We start from the raw sequence: 21,921 nt of genomic DNA on the forward strand, positions 1-21,921 counted from the left end.
CATATTTGAATCAAAACCACGTTGGATGCTGGGTTTATCCAATTTTATTGGGACTTGGAATATTTGATATTTGAATTTCTCAATATTTGGCTAATTTAATATTTTAAATCCTGGATGCTGGCATGTTTTCTTAACGTAATTCATCAACCAATGTTTCTAAACTCATTTTTGGGGTTCTCTGAACATATTTCAATCAAAACCAAGTTGGATGCTGAGTTTATCCAATTTTATTGGGACTTGGAATATTTGATATTTGAATTTCTCAATATTTGGCTAATTTAAAATTTTCAATCTTGGATGCTGGCATGTTTTCTGAACGTAATTCATCAACCAATGTTTCTAAACTCATTTTTGGGGTTCTCTGAACATATTTCAATCAAAACCACGTTGGATGCTGGGTTTATCCAATTTTGTTGGGACTTGGAATATTTGATATTTGAATTTCTAAATATTTGGCTAATTTAATATTTTAAATCCTGGATGCTGGCATGTTTTCTTAACGTAATCCACCAACTAATGTTTCTAAACTCATTTTTGGGGTTCTCTGAACATATTTGAATCAAAACCACGTTGGATGCTGGGTTTATCCAATTTTATTGGGACTTGGAATATTTTATATTTGAATTTCTCGATATTTGGCTAATTTAATATTTTAAATCCTGGATGCTGGCATGTTTTCTTAACGTAATTCAACAAATATTCCAAGTCCCAATAAAATTGGATAAACCCAGCATCCAACTTGGTTTTGATTACGGATAGGGGACACATCGTCAAAATGCATTTCTCAGCTTGCAGAAAAATTAACAGGAATTAATAAATTTGTCCGCTGATCCGGAGGATCGAACCAGTATGAAAATCTACTGGTTTTGAAAAAATATTCGCTATTTAGGGGATCAGTTTCGCTAAAACAAGCGATTTTTCAAGTCAAGAAGAGCTACCGAATTCCAAAATCAACCAGAAGACTTTTCAAAGATACCAAAAAAGCTAAAAGTGTTTGAAGAACATTTTAAAAGAAGACGGCAATCATTTTGGAAAATATTAGCAACAATTTGGTTTAAAAAAAAAAACAAGGGAATGTGATAAACCACTACAAACAAAGATAGAAAAAACAACCAGTTTTGAATAATGTTCAATATTTCTAGTGTTTATTTGCTTGAATTCATCTATACAACATCGATTTCATTTATCAAATACATGCATTTTTGTTCATAATTTATTAGTTTTCCATTCATTTCCTTCAAACCGCGTGTGTTCGTTAATTTATGTTCGTTTTTTTTTTGCAAATTTGTGTGTGTTTGTGTCCATATTCTCATCCGCCCTTATCGAGACATTGTATTTATGTAGATATAATTTAACATTGTGCTACACGATTCGCGCTCCCCTCCCTCCCTCGCGGCATTCGAATATATATTAGGCTTACTTACAGACTACCGAGTGCGCACTACCTGCTACTCGCTTTTATTTGTTTAGTTTGCGTTTTTGTTTACTTTATTTACACACGTCGAACCTGTCTACTTTTTTGTTTTTATTTTCTTGGTAGATTTTGTTAAGTACGCTCAAACTGTTTTTGATATTTTTTGTTAAAGTTGTTTGATTCGAAACACTACACTAATTCCCTAGCACAGAAACAGAAACGAGATCCTAGCCTCCTCACTTTTAACATTTTTACATTTTTTTTTAATTTGGAAATGAGATGAAGCCTTAAAACGATGAAAACGAAGGAAAAGGGTGATTCTAAGATTGCAACGATTACAATTATCTGCTCAAACTTTTTGTTTATCTGAGGACGCAAGTTTGGCGAGCAATAAATAGAGATGAATATTTACAGGATGAAACGATTTTTGTTTATTGTTTTGTCACGAGGCTTTTCACTGGGTTTGTTCGTGAACTTCGTGATGTTGCGAGAGTTGCGTTTTGATAATACTGTGATTTGATGATCAGCCTCTGAGGGCGGCAGTGTTGCCAGCGCGCGAGAAGTTTAGTTTGAGGGACTTCTCGGGGAAGGTGATTGGTGAGGGGGTGCCGGTCCAGGCTGTTGCTGCTGCTGGTGGTGGTGTTGTTGCGGGATCTGGTACGGGCTGAAGCGGGAAAAGTGCTTTGCGCGGAGGTCCGGCGAGGGAGAGCCAGCCGAGCTGGCCGGACTGGTCATGGTTTGGGCTGGTCCGGGTGGAGGGGGGGTTGTTCGTGGTGGGGGTGGAGGAGGGGCGGTGGCCGCGGCCACTGCGGCGGCGGCGGCTGCGTTCGGCAGGAAGCCCGGTGGGAACTGCTGGGGCCACTGGCTCTGCCAGAGGTGGCCCAGGTTCAGGGCGGCGGCCATGTTGGGTCGTTGGGCGTACATCTGGGGGATGAGCAGGTCACCGTACGGGGCGGCACGGCCCCACATCTGCAGGTGCTGGCGGGCCTTCTCCAGCAGGGCCGCCTGGGCACCGTCCGGATCTTGGCCGGGCATTGGGCCGCCACCGCCAAATTGAGCCATCAACGGGTCCGGGAAGAGTCGTAGGGGTGAGCGGAGATGCTGTTCCAGCAGCAGTGCGTCCATGGGATCCCTGGAAGGAAGAAGAAAAACGTTCGTCAGTTTACGATTCACAGCAGTTGAGAGTAATTATAAAATGATAATGAGACCGTGAGTAATGGCAGTGAGTGCAGAAGCGTGGAAAAGCAGTCGTGGTGAGTTGGAATTGTTCACGCAATAGTTCAGCTTGGCTGGCCGCGCTCGCAGACATGCTGACTGGCTACGAGGGCGGAGCAGCAGTACCACGGCGTTGATGGACTAGCGTATGATTGATCGGGCAACATGGCTGCCGATAGTGGCGAGGGGCGTGCATTAATTGGGGTGGAATCGAAGCGTTGGCGTGTTGATTTATAAGCAACGAGGTTTGATCTAGATTGATACTTCATTTTTAAAGAAATTTCTTGGCAACACTGCCCTCAAAAATCGCAACTTCCCAGCCCAAGTCGGCGGCCCCTTTTCCGTCGATCCCTTTGATCTTGCCGCGCAAATAAGGGTGGACAATTTCCCCGCGCGCTCCGAACCCCCCTCTTGCGGTTCTGTCCACGCATGCAAATTTCGACCCTTGCAGCTACATTTTTCAAAACCCTGCCCTGTGTTTAGCGATTCGCCGAAGTCTCAACCGCTTCGGAAAAGCTCGTTGCAAGTCCCGCGCGCACTTTTGGCGTTGCCGTTTCCAAGGTCCGACACTTGCACTTAATTATCATATTATCGTCCAATTTAGCATTCACAGTGCCAGCGTTCGCTCTCTCTCTCTCTAATAGCCGCTGAAAGGCCGCGCGGACCGTTTTTCTGCGCCGCGGTGATTGAAGAACCGCCGCGGCAAAAAAAACTCTGCAAAAAAATCTTCAGCCCAAATGGTGATGATGATGATGATGATATGGTTAGGTGTGAAGTTCGTGAAGGAAGGCAGCGGGACGAAAAAGCTCCTCTCGCACACGCAAGCTCTGCTGGACCGCGATATGAGACGTGATAAGTATCCCCGACGGCGGCGACGACGAAGACTTTGGGAGATATGTACTCTTTGGGACGACACGGTGCGAAGATGTGCGCGGTTCTTCGAACTCTCGCAAGCTAATGTGTCAAAGAAGAGCGTGCTAACCGGTCAATTACCGCGCCGAAGAGACACGGAAGGTATTGAGCTATCGACGGGTTTGGGGGATTGAAGTTGCAGGTATTAAGTTTGGTAGAAATATCGTCAAGATGTTCAGTTCATCCGTCAGAACTTCATTCTTACAATCAGAATTGTTCTGGGAAGACTTTTTTAGGTCTTCCAAGTCAAAAACTTGATCGAAATTTCTACACCCAACTGGCAGTCGCATGATTGTGATGCATGGCGGCATGAAAGTATATCAGAATCTGCATGAAATCTGTCCTCATGCATTTTTTGAGATATAGGGGTATGACATTTTTGCCCGTTACCGACAATTATCGACATTACCGACGGCTTTTTGGTTGTATTTCACAAAAAAAAACCCTTAACAGAACGAGGATTGAACCACCAACTTCTTGGTTATTGATCCGACACGCTACCACCGCGCCATGGACGCTTGATGAAAATTGGGTGAAAGAGCACCAACATATGCTTCTCGTTGGAGTGTTGCTCGGGGACGGGCCAGCATTATATGTGTTGGTGAGAACTGCAGATCGCTGAAATGTTTACACGCGGGCAAAAATGATCTACGGGCTTGCTGCAAAAAATGTTATAAAATGGTACATTTTCTGCAGCAAATCCAATGTTGCAGATTTTGAGATATATTTTTCCTTTGGGTGTAAAACGGCTTGGTTGCTTCTCCAAAACCTCAATATCTTGGTTCTATCAAAGTTCGAAGTTCTCCAAAACATTCACAATCTGATCAGCGTTATTCTGGGAAAACCTTTCAAGCTCTACCAACACAGTTTTTGCTCCAGATATCTTCTACCGTTGGGTTGATCCTCCAAGACTTCAATATTTTAGTTCTTTTTATGTTTGAAATGCAATGAAACTACCATTGTTGGATCAGTTTTATTCAAAGAACTCGTATGAAGATTCACCAGCACAAAATTTTGATTGAGATTCCTCATATTGGTCGATTGACTATCTAGAACTTGAATAGCTCTGTCAACTCAGCAAATTGCTCAAGATTTCTCATACAACTTAGTTGAGTCTCCAAAACAGTTGATGAGCGTTGTTCTGTGATTTTTTTTGAAAATGTTCAAAATTTTCTCAAAGCTCAAAGTATTTTTAAATAAAGGTACTCAAAATTTCAGTTTTTTACAATTTGAGTTCAAAATTATTATATGAATTTAATGATCGAAATTTTTCATACATTTCGAATGTAATTTTTTTTTTAAATACTCAAAATTTTGAGTATTTTTTCGAAAATACGTAGTTTTGTGAAATTTTTGAGTATTATAAAAAACTGAAATTTTGAGTATTTTTCGAAAATACGTAATTTTATGCAAATTTTGAGCATTTTCAAAAATTTGTGTTATAACTTTCGAAATGTATGAAAAAATCCTGATCCTTCAATACCCATACTGTAAAAAACTTAAATTTTTGATATATTTTCTAAAATACGTAGTTTGGTGTTTTTTTTGTAATTTCAAAAAGGTTGTTATTACATTCGAAATGTATGGAATAATCCCGATCATTTGATATCCATGTTGTTAAAAACTGAAATTTTGAGTATTGGTTTTCAAAAATACCTAGTTTTATGAAATTTTGAGTATTTTCAAAATTTGTGTTATAACATTCGAAATGTATGAAAAAATCCCGACCGTTCAGTACCCATACTGTAAAAAACTAAAATTTTTGATATATTTTCGAATATACGTAGTTTTGTGAATTTTTTTAGTATTTTCATAAAGTTGTAATAACATACGAAACGTATGGAATAATCCCGATCATTTGATACCCATGCTGTTAAAAACTGAAATTTTGAGTATTGTTTTTCAAAAATACGTAGTTTTGTGAAATTTTGAGTAATTTCAAAAAATATGTTATAACTATCAAATGTATGAAAAAATCCCGATCGTTTGATACCCATATTGTAAAAAACTGAAATTTTGAAGATACGTAGTTTTGTGAAAATTTTGATTATTTTCAAAAAATGTTATCATTACAATCGAAATGTATGAAAAAAAAAACAAATTTGATCAAAAATGTTCAGAGAAGTCCTAAAAATCCGACTTTTACAACATTTTGATTGAGATTATTCGATTGATCCTCCAGAACATCAATATCTACGTGGTTGATCCACCAGGCCTTCAACATCTTAGTTCTATTAAAGCTTGAAATGTACCAAAATTGATCGGAATTGTTCAGAGAAGTCCCAGAAACTCGACTTTCACAACATTTTGATTTAGTTTGTTCTGTTGATCCTCCAGACCACCAAAATCTGCGTACCAGAACACTCCAAATTCTCAAATATCCCTCTCGCAATCATCCAATCCCGCTGCATTTCCGTCACACCGCAGCAAACCCAAACCCTCCGCCAGAACCCAGCGATGCAATCACGCGATCGCCCGTTGATAGGGCCCTTCAACCCCTTCTTCATCTCTTCACCTGCAGCCGGCAACATCAGCAAGTGTGTGTCTGCGCAGAAAGCCACTAATTTGTTGTACACGAGGTGTGAAGAAATCGCTGCCTTCCACCGTCATCATCATCATCATCATCGCACCGTCCTCTCGTCCAGCCCTTTAATCAGCGAACCACACCATCGGAACGACGCGTTCTGGGGGTCGTCTTTTGTCTTTGCAGACTGGTTGGCACTGACGGCGAAGCCGGGCAGGCACCTCTCCCCACTTTGGTCGCGACCTTCAACAGCCGGCTTTCGGCACTCCGGGAGGATCTGCTGCACCCAGGACGAGGCACAGCGAGACCCGGACCGGCTTCTGACGGCAGGTAGACGGGGAAGGTGCGGAATAAAAATCGATATTTCCACCCTTTTTCCCGCTTCGCGGCACGGTGGGATCGATTTTTGTAGAATTGTGTGAAAACTTTGGGAGTCTGGCGAAAAAAATAAACATAATCCAGTAGATTAAGCTTGAAGAATGATTAACTCCAAAAATGCAGCGTTCGCGTCGATTTTTATATGGGACTTGGCGACTTGTTTCGTAACTTTTGTCCTAAAACGCATTTTTAAGCACTAATTTAGAATGTTTTCTACTCAAATCAAACAGAATAGCACTCTTTGTGCTCACGTCAGTTCTTCTCATTAAAAAAAAGAAGCGTTCGCGAATAATTTTGTATGAGACTTGGCGACTTGTTTCGTAACTTTTGTCCTTAAATGCGATTTCTAGCAGCAATTTTAAATGTTTTGTACTCAAATCAAACAGAATAGAACTCATTGTGCTAACATCCTTTATCTTAAATTGAAAAAAAGAGGCGTCCGCGAAACATTTTGTATGGGACTTGGCGACTTGTTTCGTAACTTATGTCTTTAAATTCGTTTTCAAGCACTAATTTTGATTGTGTTCTAATCAAATCAAACAGAACAGAACTCCTTGTGCTCACGTCGTTTCTCGTTACTAAAAAAAGGCGTCCGCGAAAAATTTTGTATGAGACTTGGCGACTTGTTTTGTCAGTTGTGTTCTTAAATTCGTTTTCAAGCACTAATTGTGAATGTTTTCCACTAAAATCAAACAGAATAGAACTTCTTACGCTCACGTCGATTCTTCTTGATTAAGAAGCGTCCGCGAAAATTTTGTATGAGACTTGGCGACTTTTTTGTAATATTTGCTTTCAAAACCGTTTTTAACAATAATTTCGAGCTGTTGAACCCACCGTGCCCCGATTCTGCAGGTCCAGCCCGTTCCATTCTGCTCGTTCCATTCACTCTCAAACCGCTCAGTTTATCGTGGTCCAGTTCGAAGAAGAGGCCGTCGCAGTCGTCTCTCCGGGCCGGGCGAGGAGGCTGGACCCTTTGGCTAATATCATCACGCGCGGCACCGGCGCAAATTACAGGGCGGCGTGGCGGCTTTTGATGAAAACGCGCTTCAACAACCGGGCCCGATGAACACGGCAGCAGCACCGGCGAGTTGCAGGCCAAGTCGTCCTGGACGACCCAGAAACCGTCGACGATGATGATGATATGCTACGCTGCGGCGAGGGCCCCAGTTTCGGGACATCGTTTTTTGTTGTTGTTGTTGCGGGCACAGGTTCTTTCGCCGTGAGCCGTGGGTCTTAATTTATTTATGATCGTGTGAAATTGAAAACTGAGTCTCGAAAAATTCTAGGAGGCGGACTATCGCCGGAATGAGTTGCCGGTTTTGCGCGGATGAATGAAGCCTGGGAGCGGGCAGGATCAGCCCACTTTCTGCAGACAGCTCTGGAGAGAAGGGCAGCGATGACGTGCGCGAATCGGCGCGACTATTAAAAAGATATTAAGCCACATTAATAGAGGTTGCAATTAGTGCTGAGCCGGGATGGTTCGGCGAAGAGTTGCTCACGGGAACAACCTAGATATTGTTTCAATAAATAGTCTTGAAGAAGACTCAAACTTTGTAAAAGTCGATCTTATTCCAAATAACCTCAAATCTTGATTGAACCATAATCATTTTCCCTACCACATTCCTGAGATATCCTCAGCAATCTTCGCCATCGACACTTTTCATCACAATACCCGACCCAGCAATCAGTCCAACTTGACGATGGTCACATCAACCTTTCCTGTCCATGAAAACATTGACGAAACAGTATGATTAATGATCCCTGCCAGGGTCTCTACACCGGGTGTCCCCAACCAGACCCCAATTGCACCAAGAAAGTCCCCCAAACTTCCAGGAGTTCACCTACCGTAAATGTGGCAACATCGCTTCGCGCCGAGCTGTAATTACCCTACGTTCTTCCAGGGAACTCCGCGTCCCGCAGTCTGGTCCGAAATCATAAATTATCGCGCGCTCTCCCCGAAAAAAAAAACGCAACGCTTTCAGGAACCGCGTAATACGTCTTCATACACGATCTTCGGTTCTACCGCCGCCGAAAAAGGCATTAAAATTCATCAATTTCGTATAAATTATCCAGGGTCGAGGTCCTGCGAAGAAGCTTCAAACTCCACGTTTGCAAAATTTTTATCAATCATTACCTTCCCGAAAAGTGGCCTCTCCTCCCGCGGGAGGAACCACGACCGGCCACGGAAACATAATAATTTGCCTCGATTCCTTGGCCCGGGTCTCCCGGACAATTACGGCCACTTTTAGCAGTCATTTAGTTTGGGGGGCTTCGTCGGCGTTAATAAACAGTTTACGTGAAGGATGCCGCTCTGTAATCAACACTTTTTCGGAGGTGCTCGGCGAGTTGCAATGCCGGCCAGCGGAAGATAATGTAGCAAGCAAGGTGGAGGGAGAAAGGGTGGGTGGCAGCGTGGCACTCCACCCCCCGAAATGATGGTGTTCCTCCGTACCCTTGGTGGAGGGGGAGGAGGAGGAAGATGAGGCGGTCATAATGAAATTAACTCATACTCTGGAGGGTGACTTGAAGCGATTGGGAGGAGCAGGGTTGAAGGTGTCGAAAATTGGCAAAACTGTTTCAAAAATACATAAAGTTCAAAAAATCCAATGAAATTAAAAAAAACATTAAAATCAATGTTCTTGTCTCCTGACTTCGGTAAATGTTAAAATATTCGCTAAAATAAGAAAATAAAAAAAAAATTATTAAGAATGAAAACCAGAAAATTTCTATCTAAATAAATCATGAAAAGTCACCAATTGATGTAGTAAAATATGAATCGATTTACACTAAACAAAGATCAAAATAATAGTTTAACTTCTGAACTTAAACCAAATAAAAAGTTAAAATAGTTCGCACTGCACGATTTTCTATAATTTTTCAAAACAAATAAGAAAAAAGCAAAATAAAAAAAAATACTGATTGAATGATGATATTCATAAAAGTGGTTCCATTCCATTCATTTCAATCAGTTATTTTTGATATATTTATTCGTTTGAGCTAACATTTTATAATTGAAAAAATTAAAGCTTAAAAAATACAATTTTCAACTGCTCTATGACAAAGTTCAATTCATTTGGTAAAAAAATATACACAGGAAAAAATTAGGGTAATATTAATCAGGGAATGATAACAGATTTTGTGTAAAAAAAAGTGTAAATACTGCATCAGAAACTGGTGAATTTTCATCAGATTTTGGTGAATTTTTATCAGGTTCAAAACTCAAAAAAGAGGTAATATTCAACCAACAAACTTTTCAACCTTCTGAAATTCAACTTTTTTTTTCTGTGTATTATCAAATTTAACATGTATGTTGCTTTCCTAATTCATAAATATATCAAAATATTCTAGATCTTGAAAATTTACCAAAAAAAAATAGCAATTTAAGGGGAAATTCAGAAACCACGTGGCAACATTGTCATTTTGTTAATTTGAATTTTATATTATATTAAATTTTCTCGTTCACAAAAGTTAACAAAAATGTGATAAAAAAGTTATGTTGATACAACAATGTAAACCATTTTGCAGTTTTTTTTAATTTCAGAAATGAAACACAACATTTTGAAAAATCTTTAAATTTAAAAATCCTGAAAAGTACACTTTTATCAAAATATATAATTTTAAATTCACTCGGTTTTGTCAGGTCTTATTTATAGTTTTGAAATAAGAGATTTACTAAAATTGAAAACATTAAAAAAAAGGCTACCACTCAATTGAAACAAACATTTTAAACTGATAAATATTCCAATTCGGTGGCATCTAGCATTTGGTAAAAAAAAAGATTATTCTGATTAAAAAAAATGTTGATGCTTTCTCCCGTTTATGAGTTTTTTTCCAGGATTCAAAAATAAAAGAACAGTAAACATTAAACAATATTTAAAAAAAACTCAATAAATTTGACGTTTTAAACAAAAACAAAAAAACGTATTCCAATTCGGTGGCAGTTTTCAAGATGTTTTGTTCACGTCTGGATTTCGGAAAATATCAACTTTAAAGGAACAGTAAACATTTTACCATATTAAAAAAAACTCACAAAATTCGACGTTTTAAACAAAAACAAAAAAATATTAGTTATAAAATCATTTAATTGAAAAAACACTTTCATTTTAAAAATTAAAGTTTTTTTTTTATTTCAAGCCAGATTTTCAAAAAAAAATATGCAAAAACTATCACAAAACGCTTAATACATTTTTAGCTTCATTGACAAATTTGTCAAAATTAAAAGGGAACAAATAATATTAAAAAAAATGTTTCCGAAGCTATGCTTTAATCTTTGTTTCCGAAATTAAATAAAATTAAATGTATGTTAAAGGCCTAATTTGTATAATTATTCATAAATAAATGTCTGAAAAAGAAATCTGAACAGTTTAAATCAATGTTAAAAGTTTATTTAGTAATTAAAAAAAACTTTCAAAATTTCGACGCAAAATCCTTTATGCAATTTAAAAGTTATGGTAATGTCAAAAATTTGTTAAATTTTAATTTATTTATGTTTTTCTTATACAATTTTGTGTGTTTTCCGACTGTTGGCTTATTTTATAAAAAAAACAATTAAAATAATGTTGTACAATGTGGTCTCAATAGTCTACAATCGATTTCACCAGTTTTTTTTTAATAATAAAAGATTCTTGCCTTGAATGGTCTCATTGTATCATGAACAATCATATTTTTATTTTCAATTTTGCAATCAGCGATCAGAAATTTGTCAAACTTGAGTGGTTGATTGCCTGTTTCACTATAATTTTTTTATATTTTATTACCGCCAATCCGGCTGCCATTTTGAATAACAAATTCCTCAATCACATTAGAACATTTTTAGAGACTTATTTCAATACATTGATTCAAAAAAGTAAAAAAAGTTATTTTTGTTGACATTACTTTTTGTGATTTGACTATCCGAAATGAAATTTTTCCTAGCACTTAGGAAAATGGAGTGTTACTCAAAAAATTAAATTGTCTTAAAAAAGCAATAGAATTGAGAGTGAATATTTGAAAGTAGATAATTTAAAAAAATCCGAAAGGAATGTTTCCGAGCCTTAAAAAATCGAGAGTTACTCACAAAATATTGAAAAATCTTAAAAAAATGAGAGCAAATTTAAAAAAGAAGTAAATGTTAAGATAATACACATTTTAATTGAAATAGAATCCATGCAAAAAAAATATTGCAGGAAAATTCAAAATTTCCAAATTACTTTTGAAAAATATCCAATTTTACAGCAGGTTAAGTATTTCGTTCTTTTTATAATATTTAAAGTATTTTGCTAGATTTCTTTTTTTAAATTTAATCATTTGAAGATTTTCGCTCATTCTGTTCAAAGCATGCTTTTCCTAATTTTAAATTAAAAAAATGTGTTATATCATCTGAAAATAAATCTGTTTTGAATTAAGATTTAAAGAATAAAGTTCCAACAATAACATTTCTAACGCCTCCCAAACTTCATCCCTGATCCCATATCCATTATCGCACTCTGTTTCATTACCCGCTCAGCTCAGAGTACGAGCCCCCATTACATCACACTCTCTAATGTCGTCCCCTCAACGACAACGACCGATGACCATGTTCCTCACACCCCGCCTGGTCCGATCGAGTGTCCTGGTGGACCGGTCTCACACACACACACACACACACACACACACACACACACACACACACACACACACACACACACACACACACACACACACACACACACACACACACACACACACACACACACACACACACACACACACACACTATTTTGAGCCCACTATGTTTTACATAATTTGATCGTAATAATTTCAAATTAAAAATTATGCTGCACTCGACTGATAAACCGGACCCCGAACGTCGTCCCGGTTCCTGCAGGAACTCCTTACACTGGAAGGAGAAAACATGCTTTCCGAGTGCATTTTACATGACCATTTTCGCACCACCCTTCCTCTCCTGCCATTCTGACTTCTAATGCGTGTTCTCCGGGGCGAACATTGAAAAGGAGTGTTTTATGCTCCTGCTCCGGAACATTATAGCCCTTCCAGGTATCGTCGATAGAGGGCCCGGCGAACCACTTTTTTATGTTCACAATTTATTCAAATTATGCGTTAATTATGCTTAGCGGTTCTCCGTTGCACACTTCGGGGCTACTGCAACGCTGGACGAGACTTTAAAGAAGGTTGTTTTTCACACCTTTGCGAAGTGACGGGCCACGGAAATCTCTGACCAACCTTTGACAGCCTAATGGGACAGGTGTGGAGACATCGGCCAGTCTGTAATTGCTCCGCCGCTACGCGGCGGTCACTTGAAACGCAAAATTAGACGTCCACGTGGTTATTAGACGCCCGGAAGGCTGGGAGGTGTCAACCGTGCGGAATCTATGGGAAAATTGACCCGTCAAACGGTGCGGCGGCGGCAAACTTCAAAGAGATTTCGAGAAAATTTGACCTTTAACGGGGTATTGGCGTACCGCTCGGCGCCACTGTCAGTGACAGTGCAAAATGTCAGTTTGACAGGTCACCTTGGTGACCGAGGGGCACTACGCATCAACTTTCTGCGTAAATTGAGACTTTTTCAAGCCGCATTCATCACAACCGGCGAAAACAACTAATGAATTCCACATTCATTAGCAAAATCACCCAGCTAACGACTCCATCCGCACACCCCTCGGCGGCTCACCTTTCATAAAACGCGATGATTTCTGCACCTCCCACTTTTTTGTTTTGTTTCTTCAAACCGCCGCCGACGGCTTGTCTAACTGAGAAACTCACACATGGGTATAGCAGCAGCAAAAAACGAGCTAACTTCCATCTCTAAATGAAAAGAAAACAATCCAAACGCGATCATTTCAACAACAATCAATAAAGAAGCCGCGCGATAAGCCACCGCAAAGAAGAAAACATGAAAAGAAAACATTTCAAAAGTGGGAACAAAGAAACGAGCGTCAAAAGGAGAGCGCGAGAGAACAAAAACAACGAAAAAAAACAACAATGAAAACGTGGCGGAGAAACTTGGTAATTACTGGGCATCTCGTTTTATCTCTCCGTGGTCAACGGCGATAAAAGGCCGCCCTTTTGCGTTGAGTACTAAAAACACGTGTAAATTACGCTCCTAGGTCGTATACATTGCCGATTTTATGAACCCCTCGTCGAGGCCGTTAAAAAAGCAGTGTGCGGTAGCCTTATTGTCAATTTCTCGGCCGCCGCCAGCGCCGCCGAGCTGTCAAATCTTGAAGTGTCACGCCCTTGTCGAATTTTCGGCCGAATTTGCAAACCCCGAGGGCGGCCGTAAAACAAGATTTTAGTGGGGTTTTGGGCACGCTAAACGCCCCCTCGCTAGAGACTGGAGAGAAGGTTGATGTCCCGATGATGACGCGCGCGCACCGATAAAAAAGGATGTCGTAAAAGGCTTCGGCGATCGATCCGGTTTTTCGCATAGATGAATGGTCGAAACAAAATTTAGAGTGGCGAGCCCCTCGGATCCGAATGTTGGCAACACTGCTGTCACTTTGACAGCGATTTGTTTATGTTTTTCATAACATCAGCTACAAATGCAACCACAACCCAGAAAGCCGTGTCGCATCTCAATTCCTGCTCTATGTCTCGCCTTCCGGCGGCATCGTCGCCATCCTTGACGATGACGTTCCCCTCTGGGCGCTGACAGGCCCATCTCACGGCGCGGCGGCTCTTTGTCGAGAGTCGCTGGGTCGAAGTTTTCCCCCGGAGGCAAACATCAATATTCCCGACACCATCACAAAGTGGCCCGGGAGAAGGGAACACACCGCGTGTTCCCTGTAATTACGCCCGGCCCCGGAATGCCGACGCGGCCCGGCCACTTCCGCGCGAGCGTCGTAATAATCATAAATATAACGCGATATTAACAGTCGTCATCTTCATCCACACACAGACTCTTTCCGATCGGCGATTCTTGGCCGCGATGCGCCTTGATTAATGGCGAAAAACTAACGCCGAAAACAATTATTTAGCCATAAAGCATTTCCCCGCCCCCCGCGTAATGCATCCCGGCCCAATGCTGCCAGGTAACAAGATTTACGAGCAAAATTAGCGTTATTGATTGCATTTGGATTGCGCGAGCAGTGTCTAGCCCCTCGGCGAGCCGCCGACGGCACAACTGTCAAAAGCGTCATTGCAAGCGTTAGCGTTAGAGCGAAGCGTTGTTTGTGGAGTTAGTGTCGTTTTAGGTTTGTTTTTATAGTTACGTGAATGTTCCGGATACTTACATGCCCGGGAAACTGAAAGATACAGAAAGGGTGCATCGTCAGTTTTGAAACAAAATTGAGGTGGAATTTTGCACTTGCTGCCGCTCGGAAGGATTTTTTTTTTTCGAGAATTAAAGTTGCAACTCACCTATCGAAGTCGGTTAGCCGGGACGAGTCCCGGAAGCCTTTGGCGAACGGGTTCGAGTCGATCTTGAGCTTGGTGATGAGCTGGTTCTGGTACGCCGTGACGGCGGTAAAGATCGTCTCCGGGAAGACGTACGTCTTGTGGTCGACCTCCTGCAGCTCCTTTGGCGTGGTGGGGATGTTCTGGCCGGGCACGAGCCGCACCAGGTGGATGCGCGGCTGGTAGCGGTGCATCGAGTTGAGGACAATCTGGAACGAACGAGAAATTGGGAACCATTAGTGACATCTGGCGAACTCTCGTGTGCGTATGTCACGCGCAAATCAAAACTATAATGTGGCAATTAAAATTCAAACCGCGAGTTTGTGGATAATTTAATCCGGAAATAATATGTTACCCCAGAGTCGTAAACTGTAGCAAATTAGCTCCCGACAATAGTTTCATCCCCGCAGAATCTGGGCCAATTAAAGACGCGGCAAAATGAACCGTTCTATATGCTGACAATGTCTTCGCCCGCACCGGATTAGACCGTGTCGTCGTCGTCGGAGATGAGCTGTGAAAAGCTTTAACGAAAGGCGAGGGAGAATCGATTTGTCCTACACAAACGGTACGGAGATAATCCTTGGCCGTCGGAACCTGTGTGTGCGCGCTGGTGTTGGTGTCCTGGACGTTGTCATGGAAACCAAAAGGGGGGTCGTCGGAGTCTGTGCGAAGGTGTTGGTGCCGGAAGATTAGAACATCGTTGGAGCGCGCATGTCTTGTACCAATACCATGGTAGACCGACCCGAGTGGGGGGCGAGTTCCGGGGGATGTTTGTGTATGTCTGCTGGAGCAAGCGTGTTTAGCATAAAAATGGCTCTCAGTGTCGGGACAGCGCTTTGGATGTGTTGGCGAGGTGTTAGTTTGATAAATTAGGTACGAAGCATAAAATACGCTGTTGATGGCGGTGTCGTCGTCGGGAAGGATGCTCGAAACTTAACTACCGTGCCGAGTTGTTGGTGTGCGGTGTGGCCAGGGATGCTCTCGTGACAAATTGATCCCGTTTCCCGGGGCTATTTTTCAGACTGTGGGGGAGCGGGCGCGCACGGGTTTTTGCGGTTTACAACGCTCTTGACCGGAATGCCCAGCAGGATGACCACTGGACCGTAATACCCCCCGAAGGAGGTAAACCACGTGGATGGATGCACCAGACGACGATGTGTTAAAATGTGACTGAAAACTATCTGTTATCGAGGCCGTCCGGAGTGACCCGGGCCCGACGTTTGATTGATTCTTCGGTCTGGCAACACTGCTGCTGCCGCTCCAGATTCAGCCAAGCGTTTCAATTAGGAGCCGTGTTCTAGATTCTACCGGGGACCGGGAGTGTCGGGTCAAAGGGAGAAGCGTGATACCGGTATAAATTACATTAATTTATATGTTCCTCCTGCGCCACACCACCGAGGTTGGGAACCGCTTTGACACTAGGGCGACGAGGGTCCGCCCTCATACTAATTATCCGGAATGTCTCAATAAAAATGCCGTCCATAAATTATACTCCGTGCTGCGAGCGAGCAAGCACCGCGTTGGGTCGGGAAGATCATCCTGGAGGATGGAACCCTCTTCACTTTTTCCTAACCTAAAAAGCGAGGGTGGACCGTTTCTTGGGGCGATATAAATGTGTACACATGTACACTTTAACCTCAAACAAACAACAAACAAAAACGGCAGGGGTGCCAACATGGCTGTACAAGCTGCTGCTGCTGCGTCTATTGTTTACCGAGGGTTCGCTGGACCAATTGAGGTTATGTACAAAGTTTGTCTTCCCTTCAAGGGGTGTGCGCGAGGGGGTGTTTGCCGAGCTGTCGTTTGGGTAAAAAGTGCAAACACAATGCTAATAATATTTCCGACCGGAGAACGTCGGGCAAAAAATGGAAGAAGCTGTGTGTAATGTACACAACGACGTCGACGAGGTGGAAATAAATTCACACAAACAAACGGATGACATCTCCCCGAGGGAGAAAGATTGTTTCAGATTAGCGTGCTAAATTCCCTCCATTTGTTCGGTTGAGGTTATGATTCGTTTTTAATCTGGCTGGTGTGGCCCCGAGGGGTGTGTTGCTGTGTACGACTCCATTATTGATATTGGCTTTGGCCTAGCCACTTATGAATCGATATCAGTTTCATCAAATCGTTATTTGTACGGATGAGCTCTGTGTCAGGTTCTCCGCCCTTTTTTCCCTGGGAGGGGGTATTTCAGCACGGAACATGAGTTAAGACAGGAAATCCTATCCGCTCTGGCGGAGCTGGAGTGGCATACACGCTAAACATTAATAAATAATAAACATTATTTGTTTCTTTTGTTGCGTGAGCCGAGGGGAGCGTCACTCGAGCAAATAAGAGAAATGGCGCTGCGTGCTGGAGAAATGTCATAATCGATCACCGAGGGGTGATTCACAGCTTATTATGAAAACATTCGTCCAAATGCATAAGGCTTTTTAGGCCCATAGGAAAAAATATGATTTAAACCAAAAATGACGAACTTCTTGTCACAGCGTCCTGATGCAAAAAAATGATCGAGCTCGAGCTGTCACAGCCCTGCGAAGAAGGTTGGCTGACATATCGGGCGGCCAGTCTAAAAAACCAGCTAGTAGTCGCCTGACAAAAAACGTTTGCTAGAAAGAGATAGGAAATCTGATGCAAACAAACGTCCAGCTGCCAGGTAAACATACTTTGAATGTGTTGGTAAATTTCTGACTAGAAAGCCTTACACTATCAATTTCTTAATTGAGTGTTTCGTTTTCATTCTTCCGAACGCTTGGCATTGTTGCCAGATTAGTTTTTATTTGCGTTGAATGTGCTTCAAAGTGCAAAGAAATTGACATCATTTAGTAGTCAACGTCATTTCTCACCGCGGGTCTAATCAAAACAAACTTCAACAACCCCTACAAAAACCGCACGCCCATGTCCCAACACGCTCAAACCGCTTAATTCCGATCAGCCGGGCTTCGGAACCAAGTAGCTGTCATAATTTAATTATCATAATTCTCCCCCCTCTCGAAGCCCTGTGCAGAGTGCAGTTTATGCACCGAAAACAAAAAAATATATGACAACAAATTGCGAAAATTAACCGAGGAGAGAGCGCGCAAGCGGCTTGCGTCGGCTCCAAACTACAAATTACGGAACCTGCAGCAGCTGCCAAGGAATTATAATTTGCGCCGCGATGACCTCGGAAGAATGAAACTTTTTTTTTGTGTCGTTACTTTGAAATTTGCGAAAGTACGCAGGCAGCGCTTCGCGCGCTGGCATCACTGCTGTCGCGTTGACGAACCGTGTTGATGTGGGGCGACCTTCGGTCGCGCGAGATTGATTGTGACCAACCGGTTGATTAATTGAAAACCGGTTTCGGAATCGTCGCAATCGCGGCTTGGTTAATTAGCCGCCATGTTGACAGTTGTGGAGTAGCGGCGCGTAAGCGCCGAGTTGCCAGCAAATGTGTTAACTCGTGAAAATGGTCGTATTTTGAAACTGGAGCACGAGGTTCTCCAAATCGTTGCCTCCTAATTAATACGAATGGAAATGGCACTAAAGATAACTAGCAAACGGCGTTTTTGGGGAGGAAAACGGAAAACGCGCCGAAAGCGTTATAAAACAAGGATTATTTCCTTATGCAAATCGGTTCGCCCCTCGGTGTGAGCTGTCAAAAAAGAAAGAGTGTGTGTGCGGGAGAAAAGCTCCATAAAGCCGACAAGTTATGGGCTCGCTAGAACCATTCACACCAAAAATGGCGCCCTTTTCAAGAGTGGGGCCCACGAAAGGCCGAATTTCCGTAAATGAAGTATAAATTATTGTCTTTATGAAAGCTAATTATACTCCGGGGTGCGCGATGTTTTCGTTAGAGAACCGTGTGTTTGCGCTATCGATTTTGTACCAGCACGTGGCCGTTCGTAGGCGTTCTAGACTGCTGGGCCCCGGGTGGAAAAAATACGGTTATGGTGAAATTATGGAAATTAACCCCTTCTCAAGGGCCAGAAGGAAGGCCTCAAACGGTGCCATCATTAAAATATTGTTTGTTTTTATGACCTTCATAACACGAAACGATCATCGCACTTCATAATTTCTCAAAGTTCCGCGTCTGGGTCGAAGCAGAGACGGTGAGAGAGAGAGTCGCGTACGCGACTCAAAGATTAATGAAACATGTCACGATGCACTTGTCATCTGTCAAAACAAAAGACAGATGAAAACTGGCGCGTCGCGCCAATGTCAGCCCAGGCGCCCCCTATTTAGCCGGTAAATTGACGATGAAGAATGCGATGAGAGAAATCTCCCGGTTCTAGGATTCCGGGAACCCGTCAACGAAAAAAACAAAACGAAACCCGTGACACATGTAGACAACTCCCGTGGGTGTAATGTTACCACCGTTTTGGTCCCCACTTTGACAGGCAGATACTCATCGCCCCCTTGTTGTTGTTGTTGTCCAACTCGCACGAGCTAGAATTAAGTCAGGTTGAAATAATTTGACAGTTCGGCAATCCCTCCCGAAACACCAAAGTTCATGTTTTGGCCGCGCAGAACCCATGTTCCGGGGGCGCGCGCCTGCACCCGCGGGGGCTAATGATCCAAAATTTATCATGATCGCGGAACGTGATTTATAAGATCGTATCAAATTACAAGCCGAGCGAGCTCGGAACGCTTACCTGGCCATTCTTGTCCATCTCGTTGTTGGTGAGCTTGACTTTCTCGAACGAGATAACCTGTTTGCGCAGGGCGTCCGCCCCGATCGGGGTGTCTGGATGGGCGTACAGCCGCGGCGGCGGCGGGGGATCTGCCTTGCCGGCGACGAGCCACGCGGACCGGTGGTACGCGTAACGGTAGCGCCGGTTGTCCACCGGGACGACGTCCAGCAGGACCACGTACCGGTCGGCAGGCGTAATCTGGCGGAGGGGGCCCGAGAAGGACACCCGCACCGTCGGGAACATGCGTCTGGAAAAAGAGAAAAGAATTGGGTTAGAACTAGCTGTCAATTTGACAGACGTCGGGTAGACATCGGGACCGCATAATTGTTGTTGACAGTTCAAAACGTTTAAAACGAAAATATATTTTCAATTTGAGGATTATGATAAGTTGGCAACACTGCATCCGTGTTCTTTGTTGACAAACAATATTGTTTTTTTACCGAGGGGTATGTCACTCTTCGAAGACAATTTTTAATTTCGTTTTATTATTTTTGCAATTTGGCAACACGCAAACGAAATCATTGTTTACAAACAATTTTAAATTCACCAAGGGGCGAGTCACTTCAACAATTACCGTCCAAATTTGGCAAGGACCCACTTCAAACCGTTTCTCGCAAAAACTTCCAAACATCCCCCAGTGATGAAGCCATTCATTCGCCGCCGGGAGTGCCCGCTGACGTCTGTCAGGAAAAATGTAACGCCGGCACGCAACCAACATGGCGACGGAAGTGACTGTCAACCCGGGCTTGGACAATTTACGACCCCCCCGAGAATGGGTGGTCGGGCAATAATAACCGCGCCTTATCGGGGTCATAAAAATCTAAGATTTTCGTCACTACCGAAAATAACTCCGACATTTCGGGTGGGGAAATCAGGGCCGGCCCCCGGTCGTAAATCTTAATTTAATAAAAAGCGAGTGAATATCTCTATCGAGGGGGGTGACAATTCGAGCCTAGCTCCGGAATGAGTTATTAAATTAAATCACGAGAGCCAATGGTCGCGGCGGTGAAGTTGGGCCGGGTTCGTGTAAGTGGTAGGCGTGGCGGTTAATACGAGGTGCAGATTTTCGATTTTCAACGACCGCCGAGCTGGGCGACGACGACGGCGATGAAACGCCATAATGACTTGATTTGTGGTGATAGTTTTTTCCGTGGACTTTAGCTAACGCTAATCCGGTAAAGGTGCCTTTTTTGTTGGGAGGTGAAAATGGGCTGCGAAGTCGCCGTTTGAAAAATGTGCACGAAATGTCAAATTTGCGTACTCGGTGCGTACCGAGGGGTGCGTCACTCGGTGAAGATTTTATTTCAAAAATATTGTCAGTTTGACATTTTGAACGAAAGCGAACTTAAGTTTGATTACCGAGGGGTGTGTCACTCGGTTACACAAAATGTTTTAAATAGAAATAAGATATTTTGACATTTCTTGAGAAGTCTCGAAGTTTAGGTCGAGGAGTAGTCAAACTTCCCAAACTTGCAAAACTATGCCTCGCACAGTGTTCCCAACAACACAAGCCTCATTTCCGTCCGGTTTTCGATGTTATCTTCGGCCGAAGCTCGCTCTCGCAAAAAATAATAAGCAAATATGACTGACCGGTAATGAATTGGACACCGAAGGGTTGCCCGAGGGCACCAACCGACGACGACGACGTGCATTAGCATTATTTTTCATCGCAAAGCGCGCGCTTATCGCAAATTATCGCACCTGGGTGCGAAAGAGGGACGCGCTTTGACGTTTCGTGTGCACCGGGACAAAAACGGGAAAGTCATTTGAGCAGCTCTGTTTTTTTGTTCGCTGAGGACATTTTCCGACTCTGTTTCGAACATGTCAGTCAATTAGTTGCTGACAGATGATATGGGAATGCTGATGGGTGCGCAACTTGGGAGGTTTTGCGCCCTTCGTTATTAATTGCGCCCGAGAAGTGTTAAAAGCGAATACTTCTCGTTCAGTTATTAGTCAATTAAAGTGCCTTTCGCTGGGAAGTGGGTAATAAACTGCAGAGCACCGGTGGTGCGTAGTAGATTCGCTCCCCTCGGGGGCCCTGTTCGGGACACGCACCGGCGGTTTCTGCAAAGCAAAAACACATCAATACAAGATTGTTGCAATTTTCTTTTATTGCGGAAATCATTTCAGAACATTCTGCACATAATCATAGCCATCGTTAAGATAATAGCACGCATTCCCAGCAACAGTCCGCTTTATATCCAACTTTTTGTTGCACCTTTTCTACCGCCAGCAACACAATTTCTTCGATATCGCCTCTCTCGTACCCAGTTTTGCATGGTTCTTACCCTTTTTGCACTCGCACTCGTTCACACACATAACCCACAGTAATTGAATATTAAATGAGAGGCTAAAGTGATAATGAATCTAAGCCTGATTAGCAATTCAAAGCAGCGCACACTAGCGCTTGAGCTTGTGTGTTCATTTATTAAACG

The 21,921-nt window shown here is 42.6% G+C and overlaps 1 protein-coding gene across 2 annotated transcripts in view; it reads right to left on the minus strand.

The window, feature by feature from the left end:
* Positions 1–1,875: 1,875 nt before the first annotated feature.
* LOC120420899 (T-box protein H15-like) overlaps positions 1,876–21,921 on the minus strand; it is a 49,134-nt gene continuing 29,088 nt past the window's right edge. Inside the window, exons 4-7 of one of the 2 annotated variants that reach the window (XM_039584020.2) lie at positions 19,448–19,733; positions 14,781–15,025; positions 14,654–14,665; positions 1,876–2,546 (exon numbers count right to left, since the gene is read on the minus strand). In XM_039584020.2, coding sequence (XP_039439954.1) covers positions 1,979–2,546; positions 14,654–14,665; positions 14,781–15,025; positions 19,448–19,733 — 1,111 coding nt within the window. In that variant the 3' untranslated portion in view covers positions 1,876–1,978. The remainder of the gene's footprint in view (positions 2,547–14,653; positions 14,666–14,780; positions 15,026–19,447; positions 19,734–21,921) is intronic. The other variant, XM_039584021.2, reaches the window with a different exon arrangement.

Source organism: Culex pipiens, chromosome 2, assembly GCF_016801865.2.
Source record: "Culex pipiens pallens isolate TS chromosome 2, TS_CPP_V2, whole genome shotgun sequence".
Lineage (NCBI taxonomy): Eukaryota > Metazoa > Arthropoda > Insecta > Diptera > Culicidae > Culex > Culex pipiens.